Genomic DNA, 22,914 nt, shown 5'->3' with positions numbered 1-22,914 from the left:
GACACTCTTTTAATGAAAGAAAAACCCGTGAAGGTTTTTCAGACATTTCTTTAAATGTTCTGAAGTCTGCTATTTTATATATATTCTTTGGCCATGATGTTCAATCCTAAGATCTCACCGTGTTAAGAATCAGCAGTTGTTTACATTTTCCTGAAGTTTCAGAAAGGAAATTCCTGAGTATGGTTTTGTTTGTTACAGAATCACAGTGGTGAGAAGGAGAAGTATTGTGAGGGTTGTAGAGTATTGACTTCTACTGTGTAAAAGGCAGAAGAACGGTGTAATGTACTTCAGGGTGTTTGATCAAAATGTTTCATGCTTTTCCTACTTCATATATCAGGTCATAAAGAAGAAGATGAAAAGCCTTCCGTTTCTGCTGTACTGTCCCTGGAGCAAACAGCTGTGATTCAGGAGATGGTAAATCAAGATGTGCTTCCAAAGCTGATGATTCCCAGTCCTGCCAGTGAACTGCAAATAGTGACTGAAGAGAAACAAGAAGAAGCAATAAACTGTGCGTCAGATGATTTAGATGAGGATGAAGAAGAAGAGGATGAAGAAGAGGAAGAAGAGGAGATGGAAGATACCAATATGCCTAAAGAAAATGCTGAAATGCCTTTGATATGTGAAGAAAAGTTAGACTCTATGGAAGAGCAAAAGAGTACATCAGAGGAATCTCCAGAAAGCTCTCCAAAGAAACTCGTGGTGAAAATTCCAAAAGCAAGAGGTGAGTCAAACGGCGATGTTCAGGAAACATTCATGTTTCCTTGTCAGCATTGTGAGAGGAAGTTTACAACAAAGCAAGGACTTGAACGCCACATGCACATTCATATATCTACTGTTAACCACGCTTTCAAATGTCGATACTGTGGGAAAGCCTTTGGTACTCAAATTAACAGACGAAGGCATGAGCGGCGCCATGAGGCAGGGCCAAAAAGGAAACCGTTCTTAACACTAACATCATCACAGCACCTGGATAATGTTGCTGATAACCAAGTAATTGTGAGTGATGGTCTTAAAGATGACTTGAACGTTTCCAATCTTGTACAAGACTCCGTTGTCTTGGATTCTGAGAAAGTCTCCCAGGAAATGTCCCACTCTGCTTTCGCTGAGGAAAACAAGGAGCCCAAAGAGTTGCATCCATGCAAATACTGCAAAAAGGTTTTTGGAACTCACACCAACATGCGGAGACATCAGCGCAGGGTCCACGAGCGGCATCTTATTCCCAAAGGTGTCAGAAGAAAAGGATACTTTCATGAAGAGCCACCGCTTCAAACTGAGCAGGCCCCACCAGTGCAGAGTGTATATATAGCAAGTACTGAAATAGAAGAGGAAGGTGAAATAGATGATGTCTACATTATGGATATTTCCAGCAATATTTCTGAAAACTTAAATTATTACATTGATGGTAAAATTCAGTCCAACAGCAGCACTAGCAATTGTGATGTGATTCAGATGGAGTCCAACTCTGCAGACTTGTATGGACTAAATTGTATCATCAGTCCAGTCACGGTGGAAATTTCCTCAAATATAAAGGTTACACAAACACAGGTGAATGAACCTCCTAAGGAGCCTTCTGGCAGCGGGAGCAACGAATCCAAAAAGAGGAGAACTGCCAGCCCTCCTCTTGTACCAAAAATAAAAACTGAGATAGAACCAGAACCTATAACTCCTACTAGTTCTTTAAATCTTCCTCTTAGCATTTCAACAGAGAGCTTACCTTTCCATAAAGACAAAAGCGTTTATTTGTCATCAAAATTAAAACAGCTTCTTCAGACGCAGGACAGTAAGAAGATCACTCCATCAAGTGAAATCCCTAAACTGGGACCTTCTGTTGCATCATCATCTATTTTGCCTCCAGTATCCAGTAGATTTAAAAGAAGGACCAGCTCTCCTCCCAGTTCTCCACAGCACAGTCCAGTACTTCGAGATTTTGTCAAATCAGGTGAGGGAAAAACTGTGTGGAATGATAATCTTCGAAGTTCAAAAATGCCAAAGTTAGAAAGCCACAGCAACTCACCTGCTTGGAGCCTAACTGGAAGGGAGGAGAGGGAGGCTGTGAGCCCTCTTTGCTTCGAAGACTTCAAAACATCAAAAGACTGGACAGTGGCTCCAACTTTTGGCAATGTATGCAACCAGCAGCCCCTGGATTTGTCTAGTGGTGTAAAACAAAGGTCTGATATCAAAAATAAGCATCAGGTTCCTTGGGAATCTGTATTAGATTTAAGTGTGCACAAGAAGCCTTGCAGTGATGCTGAAATTCGGGAATACAAAGAAAATTCCATTCAACCAACCTGCAGTGGTGTTAAAAAGAAGAAACCAACCACTTGCATGCTACAGAAGGTTCTGCTGAATGAGTATAATGGAATGGATGCAGCCACAGACAGCACACCCAGTGTGAACAGAAGCCCGAGCCCAAGCAAATCCCTGGAATCTCAGGCAGAACCAGACACAGACCCCAGTCTGTCTGCATCGTCTTCTGTTGACACTCAGCCCCTTAGTTCCTCTGTTTCCCTCGTGCCACAAGCATCTGTTGTACCTTCCATGTGTCAGCTGCCTCCTTTGTTAACACCAACTAATCCTCCTTCCCCACCACCCTGCCCGCCTGTGCTCACAGTTGCTACATCACCTCCTCCCCTTCTTCCAACAATGCCTTTATCAACTCCAGATGTCTCTGCCAGTGCCACTAACACTTCCTCTTGCCCATCGCCACTTTCAAACACTACTACCCAGTCTCCACTACCAGTTCTTTCACCTACGGTTTCTCCTTCTCCATCTCCGGTTCCTTCAGTGGAACCGCTCATTTCTGCTGCTTCACCCGGTCCTCCTACTCTCTCTTCTTCCTCTTCTTCCTCTTCCTCCTCCTCCTCCTTCTCTTCCTCCTCTTCCTCATCATCTCCATCTCCTCCTCCCCTTTCAGTGGTTTCTTCCGTTGTTTCTTCAGCTGATAACCTTGAAAATACTCTTCCAATGATAAAACAGGAGGAAACTGAAAATGAGCAGAAGGCCAGAGAAGATCCTCATGCTGCAAGTGAATCGGGAGTAGTGCAGGAAACATTCAATAAAAGCTTTGTGTGCAATGTCTGTGAATCACCTTTTCTTTCTATTAAGGACCTAACTAAGCATTTATCCGTCCATGCTGAAGAATGGCCCTTCAAATGTGAATTCTGTGTACAGCTTTTTAGGGATAAAACAGGCTTGTCAGAACATCGCTTTCTGCTTCACGGAGTAGGAAATATCTTTGCTTGCTCAGTCTGTAAAAAGGAATTTGCTTTTTTGTGCAATTTGCAACAGCATCAGCGAGATCTCCATCCAGACAAAGTGTGCACACACCATGAGTTCGAAAGCGGGACTTTGAGACCCCAGAATTTTACTGACCCCAGTAAGGCCAACATTGAGCACATGCAGAGCCTGTCAGAAGACTCTTTAGAACTTTCTAAAGAGGAGGAAGAAGACGAAGATCTAAATGATTCCTCTGAAGAGCTTTATACTACTATAAAGATAATGGCTTCTGGGGTAAAATCTAAAGATCCCGATGTTCGGATGGGCCTCAATCAACACTACCCAAGCTTTAAACCACCTCCATTTCAGTATCACCATCGAAATCCTATGGGTATTGGCGTTACTGCAACAAACTTCACTACCCACAATATCCCACAGACTTTCACTACTGCCATCCGATGCACAAAATGCGGGAAAAGTGTGGATAACATGCCTGAGTTACACAAACACATACTGGCCTGTGCATCTGCCAGTGACAAAAAGCGATACACGCCCAAAAAAAATCCAGTGCCACTGAAACAGACAGTGCAGCCTAAGAACGGCATGGTTGTCATCACCGGTCCTGGAAAGAATGCCTTCAGACGAATGGGTCAGCCAAAAAGACTCAATTTCAACGTTGAGATTAGCAAAATGTCTTCAAATAAACTAAAAATAAACGCGTTGAAAAAGAAAAACCAGCTTGTCCAGAAAGCTATCCTGCAAAAGAAGAAATCTGCTCAGCAGAAGGCAGAATTGAAAAATAGTCTTTCTGAGTCAGACCCTCACATCTGCCCCTACTGCAACAGAGAGTTTACTTACATTGGAAGTTTGAACAAACATGCGTCGTACAGCTGTCCCAAAAAACCCATCTCCCCATCCTCCAAAAAAAAATCATCCAAAAAAGGTGCAAGTTCATCACCTGCAAACAGCGAAAAAGGCAGCAACCAGCGCAGGAGAACAGCAGATGCAGAAATCAAAATGCAAAGCATGCAGCCTCACTTGGGCAAGACAAGAGCGCGAACCTCAGGACCTGCACAGATCCAGCTGCCCTCTGCATCCTTCAAATCAAAGCAAAGCATTAAATTTGTACCTCCCATTCGATCGAAAAAGCCAAATCCCTCTTCGTCACTGAGGAACTCTAGTCCTGTGAGAGTGTCCAAAATGACTCACGTTGATGGGAAAAAAACTAAGGTGGTAGGTAAGAACACTTCCTCTGGCATCTCAAGCAAAGCCACCCGGAAATTGCACGTCAGAATACAAAGGAGTAATAAGGCTGTTTTGCCAAGTAGGTCTGCTGTGGCAAGTAAGAAAAAAGCAGACAGATTCACTGTAAAATCTAGAGAGAGGATTGGAGGACCTATTACACGAAGCTTACAGCAGGCGGCAAATGCCGAGGCAGCAGAAAGCAAAAAAGATGAAAGCAGTACAAAGCAAGAATTAAAAGATTTCAGGTAAGCTTTTAATTTGAACTTCCGACAAAACAGGAACACGTTGCTTGCTGTTTTGCCAATTTTCTTGGTCTTTTTTTTTTGAATTTGTCATATTTAAATCAGAAGAAGATTGCGTTTCCTAAAACGTGGTTAGCGGCTCAGTCACGTATGATGTACATATTTGATGCATTTTGTCACATTGTCATATATACATCATTTGTATAGAGAATGTCCTTAATTATATAAATGGATTTGGAAATGCTGGGAAAAAATGTCAGCACTTGAGTGCAAATAAACCTAAGTCGTTAAACTTCATGTTCCTGGTGACGTGTATCTGCTATCCAGCACACGGTGGCCTGGAATGGTTCTAGGTTTAGGTGATGGTGGTTTGTTAAGCAAAAAGTCACGACTGCGTTTTTACCCTCCTATTAAAACAATTGGAAATGTTGTTTTTTTAAATAAAAAAAAAATATATATATATATTCTCTGCATATCGTATTAAAAAAAAAAGAAAGCATACTTCAACAACTGTATGTGCATCCTAATTGAGTCAGATCTCTAAATACTTAATATAAGGGAAATAGATGTGTAAGAAAAGTGACATGAATGTGTAAATTTTTGTTAAAAGTATCATGCTCTTATGTTTCAGTTTAAGAAAAAAAAGATTATAACTAAAGTTCTATTTCATTTTCAGATGAAGCATTTTAATCACAAGAAAGGGTAACACTTAAATAAAATAAAATCGTACTGTATGTGCCTGAGTCCCGTTTAAAGTCTTCATGTCATCTTTCAAAGTCAGCAGTCTGTCTTGCAGCCTTCAACATTTCTGTTAGCAGGCTCCTGCCCTGCTGTTCTTGTAACAGGTGTCTGATCCGCTGGGTGACTTTCACAACACTCAGTGCTGGTTGTTTGCTTTTTGCTTTGCTGATTGCAGCCCGTGGCTGTGATTAACAGGAGGTTTGTGGCTAAAGGAAGGATTTTTGTACCAAAGCGATTGGTAGTGGAGAGGGCCCAGCCTCCTTCACAAGTGCCCACAAGCAGAATTGTCAGGAGGTGTCAAAAGCCAACTGCTTGCAGCTTGTCTGTCTTACAGTGAAGACCTGTTGTGTGACAGTTTTGAGAAAATGCTTCCTATGAAGTAAAGCTTTGACACAACAGAATGATTTCCAAGAGCTGGAAGGGAAATGAAACGGTCCAAGTTGGGGCATGTTGAAAGAAAAAAGTCTATATACACTCCTGCATTTTGGAAAATATAATGGTGTTGAATATGCCTTTAAAGTGCAAAAACTGTCAACCAGGCCTCCTCTCTTGGACAGAATAATCTTCGTGTTGCTTAATTCTGTGATCAGCTGCTCCCTTAGTGCTTTTTGTGGAACTTTTACACGGTGCCAGGACAGATCCGTAGAATTCAAAGCTGGAATGACACACCTTTCCACCCAAGCTAATCACTTGACCTTGAAGCAAAATGAGGGAGTGCTTGGAAATCTCTGCATATGGAAATTGTTTAGTAGCATTCAGGGTAAATAACGATCTACTGAGGGGCAAGGTTTCCTTGACTGTCTCAAATACCATTTGTTTACTTTGGCACCTTGCAGTCTTTAACAGTTTAATGAATAGTTCTGCTAGAAGAATTCTTGCTTTTGTTTCTGAACTATTGTTCATAAATCCAGATTGTCTCATCACCACATCACCTTTGTTTTCATCTATCAAATATGGAGAGGTGTTTTGGTTTTTTGCTTTCGTACACGGTTTAACATCTGCATAACCTTCAGTCCTACTCTATGTAGACATTTTTTTCTCCCCCAGGAAACCTCTATTCCTAATAATCATTCAAGACTGCCATTGAGTGCAGTAGTTGTCTCCAAACCTGTTCTTCACCTTTCAGATTTTCCATGTTAACATACTCCGTTTGCAAATAAGTTGTTTGGACATTTATCTTCAGTTTTTTGTTTTTGTTTTTATTTTCTAGGAATATCCAGTAAAACAAAGCAAAACAAAACAAAATCTCTTAATGACATGGTAGAGCTGGTGCATGCTCAACTTAGGATAAGCACTACGACAGTGGATGTGAAGTCCCCCAAGCTTGTGAAACCAGCAGAAGCTGACTCACAATCATAACATGGCCTGCAGGCTGCTTGCTAACACTCAGGGGTAGATGCAGGGCTTTGTGCCTGACATGCGTGCTGGGCTTCGTGGTGAGTCAGATGAGAGAAGGGTGCTGTTAAAAGCCAAATGGAACCAAAAACAAGAGCAAACAACACACAGCAGTGCCCCACACAAAACAAAAACCACACGCAAGAAGCATTGAAAGAAAGTGGGAATAAACTAAACCAAATCTTTAGCCTTTGAATGCTTAGATCCTGGTTTTGTCCATGCCTTCGTGAATGACTTAAGAGACGGTTCAGTTCTAAGCTTGGTAAAGCAGAGATCCCCTGTTTTATCAGTAGTTTGGTAGGTTCAAGGACAGCAGTTTCTGCTGCACCCTTTCTGTCATTTAGTAACTCTGTTAAAACCTTCCTTCTAAATGCATCAGTACAGAGGGACCTGGAAGGACAGAATTTCCTTTTCCCACCTCCTCTCCATTCTCTGCATCTTTTGGATGGCCATCATATTATGGGAAAAAAAGCCTGAGTGAGTTCTCTGTGAGTTTTCCAAATTCTTATTTATACATGCAAATGAAACTTTATATAGCAGTGAAATACCAATACCAATTTCTAAATACTATATATAATGTGTATCTTTTTATTGATAAAAAGGCTAGACCAGGGCTACATACCTGTATATTTTGAAAATGAAATATATAATTACTCTAAAAGGTCCTACACCTCTATCTAATAACTTAAAACAACATTGGTCTATTGTTCTTACACAGCTTTTTATGGAAATACCATTTCTCATGTTTATATAGCTTTCAAGATTAATGACTGAGTCGATGGGAAGTGACCAGTTTCATTATCCAGCCACCCCTTTTATTTTTTGTTCTTGACTTCAAAAAGTAATCTACCTCTTAAAATTTGTAGTTTAATACTTGTTTGGTGAATTTGTGCCACTTTAACTTTCACTTTCACTATCATTCCCATTTTGTTACATTTCTGTTATGGGGACTTTATGTTGAAATAATGTATAAAGCATTTGTAGCAAGTATAAAAAAAATAAAATATTTAAAATTATTTAAATTGTTTTGGACACTTCAATTGTACTATATGTGATTTACATTTTACATTAATTTTCATTCTGTTTTCATCTTGGGCTGTTAATCTTGGAGCGTGTTCCTGTATTAAAAGTTTGCTGTTAGTCATATTGTTTCTTTTTTTTTTTCTTTTTCCTTTTTGGAGAGTGATTCAAAGAGCATTCTAATGAAAACATTAAAAATTGCAATTTGACAACAAGTGGGTCCTCATTGCTTTTGAACATTGTAGCCTTGGTGAAGAGCCTGTAAGTGCAGGTAAGCACCAGGGGGGATGTTTGTCCTCCAGCATGCAGTACATCCTATAATTTGCAGATGTGTTCAAGGATATCTGTTGTGTTGCAAGCACTTAATGGCCAGCTAGATGGAACTACTATGACACGTTTTATATAACTGTAACCAATAAAGTGAGCTTTTTAAAAACTTTGTGGGAAAACTTACTTCTTATATGGAAACCAGATGTGCCAGGCAAAATGGAGCAGTGTACATCTAGAAGGAATTAAGTATGCTTGCATCCTTGGGCTTTCTGCACCGAAGGGAATCTGTACAAGTCTAACACTTCTGAGTTAGTCCTTGATGTTCTTTCCTGTGGATTTAGTTAATTTAAAAGTTTAATTAACACTGCAAGCACCATTTGATAACTTTTTCTGTTCTCTGTGCTTAATAGTTGTGATGTAACTTAGTTCAAAATCAGTTCTGTCTCGGAAGATTTTAGAAAGTTGCATTCCAGCACCAAGAGGAATTACAGCTTGTGTCGTCCTCCAGCAGTGGGGCCAGAAGGATCCTTGGCCATGTTAGTGTGGAGCTGGATGGACTAAAGTCACACTGCTGCGACTTAGCACTATTGCACGAGCCCATTTCTCTCCAGTTGGAAGTTCATACCTTATGTAGTCGTTTATTCTCATTCATAGTTCTGTTTCACCTCTGAAACAGCTTGTTGAGTTTTCTTGTAAGTCATTCTCTGAAGATGTTATCTTCTCTGCAGTGAAGTTTTCCCTGAATTTTAATCATTAGGGAAAACTCTGGTGAAGCAGAGCAGAAGTTGGACATTATTCATTGAGTGTTTTTGCAAGCACATCTGCTCTGTGGTTATGGATGCTGCGGTTTAATGGTGGCAAAGATGGTTAAGAGATTCTAGCTAGAAGTGTAACGTGCAGCAGCAGTTATGAGGCTGTAGGACAGCCACAGTGAAGGTGATGAGTATTGGTTAGGCTTCACTATATTTACCAGAATGGAAACGTTATGTTTGACATACCATCAGATCTGGTTATTTTATAAGAGTTGGGAAGCATGAGAAGAAGTAAAAATTCCCCCATAGTTTTGAAGTTACTGAAGATGCAGTGCTGAGTAGTTACCACGTTTATCACACCTTCCACTGCTGACAACTGAAACACCAACTGCAGTCTCAGTGTTCTCATCACCTCTTTGTGATGGCTGACATTGAACTGATCACAAATAAACCTGCGTTCTCCCCTCGTTGCTTGGTATTACAGCAGAAATCCCACTGCCATTGGCTTTTCTGTTTTTCTCCTGTGATTTCAAGTCCTGCTGTGTGCCCACTCTGCCATGGTCTGCAGCGTGTTCACACCCAGCAGTGAATTGAAGTATCTGTCCTCCAAAATGAGAGCTTGTGAACAGCCTTAGAGAACTTGGAAGAGCTTGCCTGTTAATTCCAGCTTCTGTCTGCTGAGTGGGAGCTGTGTGAGTCACACGGTATCTACTGTTATTCATAATGAAATAAGAGATGAGTTCTGAACTTGCTGTTATGGATCTGAGCTTTGTGGTAAGTGACCTATGAAGAAGAGGTAAACTTTCACATCCTTTATATGACTAAAGCAGTACAAAATCAGAAACTTTTTGGGTTAGTGTACAATTAGTAGTAATAACTGAAAATATTTCAATAGTAAAAATTATTCAATAGTAATAAATAGAACAGCAGAGGTTGATTTTGTTTCATCTCTGTGCAGTACTTAAACATGTAAAATGTTTAAGTATTCTTTTGTGTTTTCAAGCTGAATGAGGATTTTTTGAAAGTGTTCAAGGCTGGAATGCACAAATATTAGGGAAGTTTAGAGGGATCTCTTCACCTGCACTGCCACAGCTTTTAAAGTGCATTGTTTCATTAAACTTTGTGTTATTCCAAGGTTGAATGGACTGAGAGCTACTGCTACTCAATAGAGATATCTTAGGATGCTTGGGAATGAAATACAAGTGAAAATGCTCTGGAGAGTTTTTGAAAGGCAGTCTTCAGTCTGCAATGAAGATCCGTGTTATTGCTGAGTGGGAAAGGAACAGTTGTTGTAAAACGTGGTTTTTGATGCAGGTTTCTGGCAGAGCTCAGTTAGGAGTGGGAGGTGTTGGACTCCCATGCCATCTTCTTGACCATGGGCTCTCCAATGCTTCCAAACCTTTTGGGCTGCACTATGACAGTAAAAAAGAGAAGTAATTCCCTGCTATCCAGGCCTGTTTCAGCAAAGCCTGCCTCAGTTCCTCCTGCAATTACGTCAGTGCTACTCAGCAAAGCTAAATGTCCACAGAAAAGTAAATGTGAGCACTCTTCCAACGCAGTGATTCTGGGGAGACTGCAGTGGATGCAGCGCATGCTGAGGGCATTGGGCACGGCAGCAGGAGTGGAAACAAAGGAGCTGAGTCAGTCTGTCTGTGTGTTGTCCTTGCTGTAGGTTGGCAGTGAACAGGGAGCACGGCTGCTGCTGCTCAGGGACTTGCTTTGGAGGCAGAGCAAGCCAACTTGCTTGTGCAGATCACATTGAGGCAGGGTTAGTGGTATCCCAGCTGTGATGTGATGATAGACTGCACTTAGCATTCCTTCAGGTAGTTTCTGCTGGCCATTGCAGTGTGGAATGGGGCTGGAAGATAAGGGAGAATGAATTCCTCCATCACTGAGCTGCTCTGAAAAGGCGTACCCTCAGACTTCACCCTCACTGGAATTGAACTGAGGTTTAATTCCCATTCATTGCAGGAAATACTTTCACTCATCACTAGCAAATCAAAAAATCAGAAGCACTTTTTTTTTTTTTTTTGGTGATTTTTATATAGTGAGATGTGCAGGACTGGGGACGCTTGGAATCATAGAACCATGGACTCATAGAATGGCCTGGGTTGAAAAGGACCACAATGATCATCGAGTTTTGACCCCTGCTGTGTGCAGGGTCATCAACCAGCAGACCGGGCTGCCCAGAGCCACATTAGTAGTTCCTGCAGCCTTCAGAGGCCTTGAGACCCACTTGGGTTACCTGTTTCTGCATAAAGCTAACTAAAAATCAACAGCAGTCTTCCCTATGTGTGATAATTGTTTCTCATTCTTTTCCTCTGTCGTGATTGCGAATGGGTAGATAAGCATTTTTTATCAGGTTATCAGGTTAGATTACATGACAGTGTGGAGGATACATTTGAGTACTGCTGCTTTAAATGCTATATTCATCACTTTCTGGCTCACACGGTACTCTGTGCTTCTTTGAAAGGGAGATAAATTGCCAAAGTGATATTGTTCATGAAATGTGGTTTCTTTGTGACTGATATTTTCTTTGTGCTCCCTTAGAAATACCACGGGAGCCTCATTTTACAAAAGCTCCACAGTCATCCTCAGTACCAAATCCCTTCTCAGTGGCCACTTTGGATTAGCAGTTGCTTCTGAAAATCTTACATTGAATTGAAATATTGCTGCATTCATTTTAGGCAGAATCTGAGTGAATTCTCTGCACAGGGTGAGGGTTTTTTTCAGTGGTTCTCAATTCTGTGTCCATCACTGAAATTAACAGGGATTTGAAGAATGATTTCAGTGGGATCAAGTCAACAGAGATGAAACTTGTACTCCAGAGCACATGTGTGTCACAACGAAATAATTTCTGAGTTATTATGAGGGAGCAGCACTACTTTAAAGGCGTTCTGTCCTTTGAACCTCTGCTGTAGATCTTCTTGAAAGCTGGGAATGCAAACATCTCCGTAACAGGTTTTTCCAGCTTAGATTCATGAAAGGCCTGCCCGTAACATCGTGATATTCATGTTCTGTCCTTTGGAGTCATGCGATGGCAAGATAAAATCCTGACACGCGGCCCAGCTTTTTCACCGCCCTCATAAATAGATGCAGGCTGCTCTCGAGTTCTCAGCAGCTGCATGTGCACTGCAACACGATGGGATCCTTTCTGTTTTCTGCTCACCTGCTTTTCCTACAGAGGCAGGACAAGAGAAATCAAATTCCTTCATCAAACCTTTTTGTCCTTTATCAGGGAAAATAAAACTCACACCATTTGGTGGCTGATGCTTTTCCAAGCCCTTGTGTTGTGTTTCCCTTTAAGGACTGCACCACTTGGCTTAGCAGCACGGCGTTTTTGTTTTCACTGAGCAGAAAGCACAGGAATTTCATTTATCACCCCCTTGCTTGCCTTCTGGCCCCTAAAATCACATCAGATGTCAGTCTGTCAGCTTAGACATGGTTTTATGTAATAGGAGTAACCACTTTGGGCAGAGTGTGTCCCTGATACATCTATTGTTAGGAGATCATTGGAGGCAGCATGTGCACAGCTGAGATTTTGTACCATCTGCGTGTTATTTTAGGTTAGGAGCGTAGAAGTGAAAGCCCTGCAAGAAACCCACACCTAACAGATCCAAACTCCCTGAGTTTTGGGCCCTCTCCTTGGCTCACAATCTGACCTTGCTCTGGCCCATGGTGTGAGCAGCAGCATCATGATTCCAAGCCTTCAAGTCTCACAAGCAGCACAGCTTGTTTGGCTGTTTTTAGAGAAGGAAAACTAGCAGCTTGGAAGAATGTCTATTGCTCAAGTGTGGTAGAAGAGGCAATTTGCATGCCAAATGTATTTCAGGAATGTCTGAGGGCAGGGTGTGTGCTGGAGGCTGGCGAGTTTGCAAGCCTGTAAATCCATGTGTGCCATCTCAAGGGGAAGGTGTATGGTGAGCTTGGGGTGTGTTGGGACGCCGCTCTCAGCCATGGGGTTTGGGGTGATGTGTGCAGCCAGATGTTGGGCTTGGTGGTCCTATGAGTCCCTTCCATTTGGGGATATTGTGTGATCCTGAGAGGAACCTTTGCTTTTGTTCCTTTTTCTATAGGGTGATGAGGCACTGGAACAGGCTGCCCAAGGAGGCTGTGGATGCCCCATCCCTGCAGGCATTCAAGGCCAGGCTGGATGTGGCTCTGGGCAGCCTGGGCTGCTGGTTGGTGACCTGCACACAGCAGGGGGTTGGAACTGGATGAACACTGTGGGCCTTTTCAACCCAGGCCATTCTGTGATTCTGTGGTTCTATGAATCTGTGATTCCTGCTTTAAGACTGCTCACCTCCTGGATGGCTGTGGCAAATAAAGCCCTCCTGACTCTTTTCTGCATCTCAAAAAGTAGGATTGTGGTACTCAGTGTAGCACAGAGCACTAAGAGCTGAGCACAGGAGATTGTAAGAGCCAGATTTAGGGTGTTGTTGCAGCCAGGGCTCACTAAAAGCAGTGCTTGGTTTTTCTGTTGAGCTCAGGTGTGCTAACAGTTAAGTGACAGAGCTCCTGGCACTGTCTAAAAGTGAAAAAATGACGTAGTTTTACTTCTGCTTTGACTTTAACTCGTAGTGAAACGAGCACATTTAACCACCACTACTTACTATGATTAAAGCATCCTATTTGACAAAGCAAACCCAGTGCAGATGTGACCTTTCTGCTGCCTAACTTTCAGTTTCTGTGCCTTTTTTTTTTCTTTCCTGCAAGCTTCACATCTTTTTGAATGCTCCCACCAAGGGACACAGCAGGGCTGGGTGCTGTGCTGCTCTTCTGCATTGCGTGGCTGTGGTGCAGCAGGGTTGGGCTGCAGCCCCTGCTCCCATCCCCATCAAGCTGCTTATACCAAGGAATTTCTTCTGCCTGGCTACAGTTACCCCATGATGCTGAAAGCAGGTGCAGAGCAACAGTGCCCAAAATAGCATAACTCCATAACTCTTCCCCCCATGGAACATTCCCAGAGCCTTTGGGGCTGTGCTGCGTGGTGTCAGTGCAGTGAATTGAGAGCAATGGGGAGGAAGCAGGGAGAGCTCTGTTCCAGCCTCTATGCAGAGCATCTAGGCAAACGGTTCCTCCTTATCTTCTCCCCCTAATCCTCTGCTTCCTGATAGTAGACCAACAGCTTCAAAGGGAGATGGAGTTGGGGGATAAAAGATCTCTTGACATATTTGATTCTGGGGGGGGGGGGAGTTGGGGAGGAAAGCGAGCGCCTTTGAAAATGCAGGTCAGGTTTTCTCAGCTATTTTAGGTTGGGATGTAGAAGTGAAAACCCTGCAAGAAACCCACACCTAACAGATCCAAAAGCGAGCGCCTTTCAAAATGCAGGTCAGGTTTTCTCAGCTATTTTGTCTCTGTGCGTTTGAAGCCTTTTCTCTGTGTTTTTGTTTGTTTCTTTCCCACGGGATGCAGACATTTGCTCATCACATGCGATGACACGTGGTATTGATTATAGACATTGTAGACGTTGACGTTGAGCATTGCTTAAATGGAAACGCTCTGAATAGAAGAAAAATTTCTTCTAGTTATAGTAAGGAACTGAAACCAAACCAAGTAAGCTTATTTTGGATTTCTACTGTTCCCCTTGGTAACAGCCTTTATATGGGACAACGAAATCTGGCTTGCATTGACTTCCTCACCACCACTCTGATTCTTACACAGCAGACAAAGGCTGCAAATTACATTCGCCAAGGCTGAAGAGTTTGATTTGCACAGAACAATAACAGAATAACATTAGGCAGATGATTTTACCCGCAGCTTTTAATTGAGAAATGATGGAGCCGCTCACTCTTCAAAATTTCTGTGGTTTGGGGTTGGTTTCTGTTGTTGTAATGGAAAAATTTGCACTTCTTTAGTCCTAACTTGCAGTGCTGCACAGTCTGCATGTAAGGATAACGAAAGCTGAGATGTCCTTGAAAGGGTGCATACTGAACTCTGAAAACACCCCGGAGAAAAACCTAACTTTCCAATTTTCTTGGATGTGTTGTTATGTGGTAGAAGCATGTTGTGAAATGTGGGCCTTTGGAAGAAGGTAAGCAGTGATTTGGGTTGGGCTTTGGGTGAATTCGTGTACCCAAGGTGAGTGTGCACGGATGTGAGCTCACCTAAGCCCTTTGCTTCGCCATGCTCTGACTCATGCTTTCAGGCTTTGTCTTGCAATCACAATTGATAGAGATGCAACACTATCAAGGAAAGTCCCAGATTTTTGCTTCTGCTTTACAAGAAGGTCAGGGTTCTCAGAGCTAGCCTAGAACTTGCAATGAAATCGCATGTCACTGCAATAAGGATTATAGGTCACCATTGCTGCAGTGACCTGTAAGCATAATTCATCACATCTCCAAGTGCTGCACTGCAGAAGTGTACTCCATGCTTTGCCCTTGGCCACTAATGGGCAGGTATTGTGCTTACCCAAGGTAAAATTCCTTTTCTATTTAAAAAGCTGATGTGGACCACGGTGAGAAAATAGACCCTGACTCCCTGCCCTCTGTATGGCTGGAGCTGTGTCTCTTGTCCCAGCCATAGGGTGGCAGGCTGCGTGCTGCTTGATTGAGACTTTCTTCTTCCTGCTTCCATTAACCAATGGATACGTTCAGAACAAAAAGCCTTCTTGCCTTCAGAAGCAACACCCAGCACTTGGAGGATGAGTAGCGTTGGTTTTTTTCTCTCTCACAAAGCTGCTTTGGGGCCTTAGAGCACATCCCTGCTGCTTGGTTTTTAGAAGTTCTTAATTTCTGCGTCCCATCATGCATGTGTGTGAGTTTTTCCTGCCTCTTTGTACAGTTACAGACTCCGCATGGCCTCTAGATGTCCCTCCTCCTCTTCTCCTAACACCAGCACCAGGCAATGCAAGAAATCCAGCTGCACTGCATCCCCCTTCTTCAAGGAATAGACCTCTGCGTGTCAGAGCGGAGCAGGTACAGCGTGCAGCAGTGCATGGAGCTCAGCTTGTGTTTCTCTTGGCAAGGACTGCAAAGCATTTTACAGAGCCAGAGCATTGCTGCTCTCATTGCAGCTGCTCACCAATAAAAAACAGACGTGGAGGGCAAGAGCAAGATGCCCTATGCCAGAACCAGCACCAGGATGAGGCTTTGGTCTCCATTTACTGTTTGTATCTGAGAGCAGTAGTGGGTAAAGTGCTTTGGGATCCTTTAAGTTGTGTGGGTGAATGCTGAGCAAATTTTAGATAAAAACCAAAACCTGGTTGGCTGCTCTGCTTGAATGCCAGAGGCTCAAAGCCCTTAATTAATTACAATGTAATTTGGAGCTGTGTTAACACACAGAAAAATCAGTTAGTGTTGTGGCAAGATCAGCTGCTGTAATGTATATGGGCTTGGACAAATTAATGAGCTGGTCCAGTGTGTTGGGTGACACTGAGTTATTTTCCCACTGGTTAACTTTGAAAAGACACTTTGTCTTCTGTTCCAGCAGCAGCAAGCAACTAATTGCCTGCTGTCCACTAATGTGGTCGCTAAGGGACTTTATACTTACCAGTATGGAGCTGAAGGTGAGAATGACTGCCAGCAAAATCAATATTGTTACAATATATTTGAAAAATAAAATTTGGGGAAAACATTAGGAAAATTCTAGAGTTCATTACCTCCCCCAAAACGGCAATGGTTGGTAATGGAACGTTAATGTCCCTAAATAAAAGAGGGGACATTTAGATTGGGTATAAGGAAGAAGTTTTTTACAATGAGGGCAGTGAGGCACTGCAGACACCCAAGGTCAGGGGATGGGGCAGTGAGCACGGATGGAGCTGTGGGTGTCCCTGCTCAGTGCAGTGCAGTTGGACCTGATGGCCTTTAAGGTCCCTCCCAACTCCAACCATTCTATGATTCTAACTGTGGCTTAGACCACTGAGTTCTGGGAAAGTCAAGCAGAAGTCATAGCATGGACATCTCTGCTGTGCCTCATTGCCCAGGCAACCAGAGCTGCTCTGACTGCTTATCCCTAACATGGACCCCGATTAACCACAGCTCTCTGTATTTGCAGGTACTAGGAACTTTTGGCTGGAAAAGGGGAAAGGAAAGAATCCTCCAGCATCGTCCCTGCTGAGGTGAGAACAGTTCCTTCTGCTGTTGCTTTGTTCTTCCATCCAGAAGGAGAGGGACAGCGTGTGCTGGGATAGCATGGAGAAATGGAGAGAGCCAACAGCTGGAATAGCATGGAGAAATATTCAGACAATGGCAGGCAGGTTACCTGTGTTCAGAGAGCTGCAGGGCTGGGTGAGCATCCTCTTCCTGGCCAAACATGTCGAGGGGTTGAACGTACTATGCAATTAAATGCTGAGAAGACTGTTACATCGTTTTATTCCTACTTTGCATCCTAACGGGTAAAGAACTGGGCAACTTGCAAAAACCCACAGGGAGAGAGGTGGGTTTTGCTGAGGTTTCCACGTCTGCAGCCTGTGGGTACCCCAGTTCCTTGACTCTGTACCTTTAGCTTTAACGGGCACGGTGCCATTGCTTTTGGAGTGCTTCAGGACTCGTGTTTCTTTGGAAGACCACTTGTTAAGTGATCTCTGCAACGCACTGATAGCCCACAGGTTCCTAAAGGGACAAGCATCTGTTTCCTAAAGGCTGCTGTTGCATTTCTCGCCAGTCTGGTACTCTTCTTACAGCCAGGATTTGTTTGTTTGGTGATTCACATGTCACTGAGCAGTGCCACGCAATGGTTTTCCTTAAATATGGAGCTCTGTGTAAGCTGTAATGCAAGCATGCTTTGCTTCAATGGTCCTATAAAAGGAGGCATCGATGGAGGCAGCCAGGAGAGCCGCAGCAACATTGAGGTCAGTTTGAAAAATGCAGTGCAGAGAGATCTCTTGCTCCTAAATGCTGACAATCACACACAGGCAGCGGTGCTCCCGCTCATTTCACTTCTGAGATCCCACTTTTGGTGGGATCTCTGCTAATGTGTTCGAGTTTGGGATTTTTAAAGGAGGCCAAGGGGCTGATGGCCCCATTTCCCCCTTGTTTCGGTCAGTTTTTCCCTTCCCTTGTCTTTGCACTCTGCACAGGTAAGCACACATCTGTGTATCCACGTGTTAGTTGTGAAAAAACAGGTGCCCAGTTGATACTCCTCCCCACTGCCACCCTGGAAAGGGCACAGAAGGATCTATTATATACAGATCTACATATATATATGGCTTATATATAAATATGAAATGGCTGAAAACAGCTGATTTTGTATGGTTTTGCCGAGAATCAGAATGTTGGAGATGAATACAAAAGCTTTAAACAAAAACTATTGGTTCTGTTTGCTGTAAAATTGTCTAAGATAAATGTTTGAATAGAAGAGCAAAGGTCATCAGGATCTTACCTTACCTAGCTGCAGATCTTTTGGATAACTCCTATTGCAGGCTGTCTAAGTGCAATTGTGGTGTGATGCTGAGGATTGGATGAGCCATAAGAAGCAATGTGCCCTTCCAGCCTGAGGGGGTGAGAACATGGAGGTGAAGGCTTTGTGGGCAGCTTGTGCCACTGCTGGCTGCTCTGCCTCTTGCCTACACTGCAGAGTCTCAAGGATGTGTTCCCTCTTGAGCTTTTTGCTAGCAATAATTTCCTCTTGAATGATGTGGTTGTACCAATTCCAAACCAAGGAGGAAACGTTTCACAGCAGCCTGGAAGACTCTCATTATACATTAAAACCAGTAGGAAGTGAGTAACCAAATCTGCTGGGTAGCTTGGTCAATCTTGGTCAAATAGCACAGAAAATAAATTCCCTGGCCTTACATATCTCCAAGAAGCTGATGTGCACATAGAGCTCGCTGATCAGTTCTGCTTTCGTTTCACACGTCATCTTTCCTTTGATTTTCCCTGCAAAGTTTTCCTTCCATTGTTTCCTATTGCGTGTGGAAAACCCTGTTCTTCAAAGCAGGCTTTACCTTCCTGTGCATCATCTGGACAATTCAAACAGCAAATCCACAGGGCTTCATAACAACGTTCTGTCCTGAGCACCACTTCATTTTCCCAGGCTGCCCAGAGCACCATGGGTGCCCCATCCCTGGAGATGCCCGAGGCCATGGATGGAGACCTGGGGCAACCTCACGTGCTGTGGGGCACCCATCCCACGGCAGGGATTGGAACTGGATGGGCTTTAAGGTCCCTTCCAACCGAAGCCATTCTGTGACGTTCGGCTGAAGGTGGTGCTCACTGCACAGATCCTCACTGCTCACTTGAGGATTGTTGCTGAGCCCAAATCCTGCTTTAAACAACCCGTCCTGAGATGCTCTCAGCTTCCAGCAGCAGTGACTTGAATGGAGTGCAGAGTTTCTGGCACGGATGCTGCTTCGTTCAGTGCCTTTGAGGCATACCAATGAGGTTAATAGGGGTGGCTTTTGTGCAATTTAGTTTTGCTGCTTTTTTTGTTGTTCTTGTTCAGAGCAGCATTAACGATGAACAAACTCAAGGGGAGAAGCATGTAAATTGTTGTGCTATATGAACATTTATTTCTCCAGAGAAATTCTGGCCTATTGCACCAACCTGTACGTATGTATCTACCGTTTTAAAAGCACGTCTTTCTGTCCCTGGTTGTAAATGCTCTGTTTTTAAGCTTTTATAAGGTGTGTTACTCAACCAAAAGACCACAGCACCCAGCTGTGTATTGTGGTGATCCTTTTGGAGGCTCCATTGCAGTCTGAGCTGTGGTAGAGAAATATCCACACCAAACCACTCATCGTTTCCCAGTTGTGTGGGAGAGTTGATTTTTCTTACAGGAAACAAATCAATTCAACACGGTGTCGTTTCTCCAGAACAATGAGGACTTTTTCTTCACAGCAAATTCGGGACAATACACCATTTTTTATTATTATTATTTTTTTTTTCCCAATGGTGGAATTTCATGGTTTTGCAGCAACTTTTTAACCTCCCTGTCGTGTGCCTGCTGACAAAACATGAAATTCTGTTGTGAAAACCCAAGGAGAGCGTGGCGAAAAAAGCTCAGGTTCTGCATGTAGGAATCTGCAAGGCCAACCATGGAAGCTCTGCAGTGCTCTCATGATGATGCTGATGTTGAGGAGTTCATGAAATAAGGAGTTACATGGAGATGTGGCGTGAGCTGGCTGGTGCTCAGATGCTGAACATTGCTTTGGAAGAGTGAAAGCTCTGTTGCCCGTCCATGTAAAGGGAAAGACCAATAAATCAATGTGACAAACCTCACTGGGGAGCTATGATTGTTATTTCAGCAAAGGACGTCTTCAAAATGGAGAGGCAACCCATTGTAGCTGTGATAGGTGTAGATAAAATGTATGGGGCTTTGCTGGGTGGCAGAAGAGAAGGAAGGAGACGAAGTGCCACCTCTGTGCCAGGGTCCATCCGTCCAGGTTCAGACCCAGGCTGATGTGTGTGGGTAAGCTGCTCCTCTGTGGTTTGGAGTCCAGGATGGGATCAGCACAGCGTGATGATGTTGCAGAGATGGCGTTGTTCTCTGTTGGCGTCGATGTTTAGGCAGGGTCTGAAGGGTGAGGTCCTTGTTTCATCCATCTCCACTGAGTGAAAGGGTTTGGAGCACAATGATCTTTAATGTCCCTTCCAACCCAAGCCATTCTGTGATTCTGGATGCTCCATCCCTGCATCTTGAGCAGGAGATGCGGGGCTGTGGGGTCACCATTCATCCCCATTGATTCAACCATACTCTTCTCAAATAAGTACGGATGCAATAAGCAGGTCTGAGAACATGGAGCTCAGATAGAATAGAAATGCCTCTTTCACCCAGAAAATCAGAAGATGCCACAGTAGATCCAACCTTTTAGTAACACCCCCACTGTTGTCACCACCGCCCTGCCTGCAGCAGCCAAACTCTTGCAGCATTGGAGCCTACCTGATTTGTGTTAAATGAGTTATTCACTCACTAAACAGTCCAGAGGAAGAAAGAAAACCCGTCAGGCCACCTTCATCTTTGATGCCCATTCCAGTTGTGAATTGTCTTTAGTGGCTGTAGGACATCTCCAACCCCAACCCATCCTCACCATGCCCATATCCGTGTCTCTGACTGCCAACCCAAGGGTTCAAGCTGTGCTGCATTTGTTTTATGGCTTGCTTTGCAGCTGCCTGGGAGGAAGAAGAGGGAATTGTTAAGTAGGCTGCTCTGGAAATGGTATTTTGAACGTGGGATGCTAATGCAAACAGTTTCCCTCTGCTCCTGTAAAGATATATGAAGCATTGGGTCACCTTGACTTTCTCAGGGCTCAGCAGAGTTGATTTTCTGTTAATTTCTTTTGCAGCAGACTGTGAGATGTATTTAGCATGCCTCATTAGCACTCTGTTTACAAACAAATAGGTACATTCCAATCTTCTTCGTTTTCCTCCTAACTTCTTGTTTTTCCTGGAATTCTGCTGGGGTGATGAAGTCTTGCAGAGCACAGCTTTTCCTCTCTGCACCACTTATGCCATTTTATCTACCATTCAAAATTTTCACTTCCAGAAGGAATAAAACCCAAGCAAACAATTCTGTTTCAGCCAAGAGCTGATGGAGGTGCAATCTAAAGGAAGGCAGAAATACATGGAGGTTATTGCTATCTCTGATGCCAAGACTTAAGTGCATTGCTTCAAAATCCTTGTGAGCTCTACCAAATGCTGATATTTTTCCTTGCATCATGCAGGCATCAGGATTGCATAAATGTTCCAGAACTGACCTCAGCAGTGCTGTCTCCAAAGGAATAACTGCATCTGTACTCCTGAGTTCCCAGTGCATGCAGCCAAGGATTTTGTCTGTCCTCCTTGCGTTGGTGCTGCACTGGAAGAAGATGCAAAACCTTTGTTATACCCTTATTATACTTATTATACCATGTTTTTCTGATGCTTATCACGGGTTTAGAATTCTTGTAGGCTTCAGATATCAGTAGATATAATCCAGATGAGTTTGCTATAAGCAGCTGAGCATGGCCACAGCATGCAGAGAGGTGGCAGAGCCTGCCCATGCCTCCAAGACTTGGTGGAAGGTGAATGAGGACAAGGCTTGGAGCACATCCTCCTTCTTCCCTCCCAACCCCTCCTTCCCTTCTCTAAGGACTAGAACTTCTGATAACATCAAGAATGCCTGACATTCCTTGTAGACTCAGAAAATATGGTTCTATGATGGAATCACAGATTGGTTGGGGTGGAAGGGACCTTAAAGCCCATCCAGCCCCAACTCCTGCCATGGCCTGAGTGCCCCCCACCAGCTCAGGCTGCTCAGTGCCCATCCATGGCCTTGGGCACCTCCAGGGACAGGGAACCCACAGCTCTCTGAGCAACCTGAGAAAATCAATGGCACATCGAAGTGGGGCTTAAGACAGCAAAAATGAACACTCAGAGACAGTTTTGGTTTGCTGTTTCTCAGCTTCACTCTGCTGTATCTGATCTGACCCTAAAACCATCAACATCAGCACGGTGAGGTGGTGGTGAGAGGCAGCAGCCGCCCAGAACACAGAGCTGCTCCATCCTTTGGCTGGGACAGGGCAGGCACAGCGCAGTGACACGGCTGTGGGCTGTCAGGACTCACAGGACCCTACACAGTGCCATTGCCAGGTTGGATGCCCCACTGCTGGGGATGCTCCTCGTGTCCCCAGACCTGTCCCTGCTTTGGTTGCCTACAGAATGTTGTGACCACACCTGGACATGGCAGAACGGGCTGGCAACGGTTGGCCGGGGTGACAACATGGGTTTGGCCTACTTACAAGGCTCCTGCTGTAGTTTCCTGGTTCTGCATTCCCCTCCCTGTACCCCAGCCTTCATTTCCCGGGAGCTCTGCGAACCTTTCTTCCCAAAGACAGCTCCCAGTCAGCATCCTTTCCTTTGCCAAGGGAGTTTTTAACGTAAAGACGAGTACACTGGCTCAGACCCACTCGGGGTTACTTCCAGCCCTCCGTTTGTGCCGTCCCTGGGTGCTGTTGGGAGGGGAAGAGAGAGGAGCGATGCCGGCGGTGGGCGGGCAGGGGTTAACAGCGCAGCGCAGCCCGGAGCCGCCCGCATCGCATCGCATCGCATCGGGCAGAGGGAGGAACGGAGGGAGGAGGGACACTGCAGCAGCGGCAATCTCGGGGCCGGCTACAG

At 44.1% G+C, this 22,914-nt stretch overlaps 1 protein-coding gene across 5 annotated transcripts in view; it reads left to right on the top strand.

Moving 5' to 3' along the window:
* PRDM2 (PR/SET domain 2) overlaps positions 1-20,040 on the top strand; it is a 62,631-nt gene extending 42,591 nt beyond the window's left edge. For 3 of the 5 annotated variants that reach the window (XM_052691585.1, XM_052691589.1, XM_052691588.1), the window contains 3 exons: positions 338-4,706; positions 15,665-15,798; positions 16,877-20,040. In XM_052691585.1, coding sequence (XP_052547545.1) covers positions 338-4,706; positions 15,665-15,773 — 4,478 coding nt within the window. In that variant the 3' untranslated portion in view covers positions 15,774-15,798; positions 16,877-20,040. Of the gene's footprint in view, positions 1-337; positions 4,707-6,654; positions 8,075-15,664; positions 15,799-16,876 lie in introns of those variants that run through there. The other 2 variants (XM_052691586.1, XM_052691590.1) reach the window with 2 other exon arrangements.
* The last annotated feature ends 2,874 nt before the right edge of the window (positions 20,041-22,914 follow it).

The sequence above is a fragment of the Tympanuchus pallidicinctus genome, unplaced genomic scaffold, assembly GCF_026119805.1.
Source record: "Tympanuchus pallidicinctus isolate F22 unplaced genomic scaffold, pur_lepc_1.0 scaffold29, whole genome shotgun sequence".
NCBI lineage: Eukaryota > Metazoa > Chordata > Aves > Galliformes > Phasianidae > Tympanuchus > Tympanuchus pallidicinctus.
The sequence above is the reverse complement of the archived record's forward strand: the minus strand, read 5'-3'. Positions and strand labels throughout refer to the sequence as shown.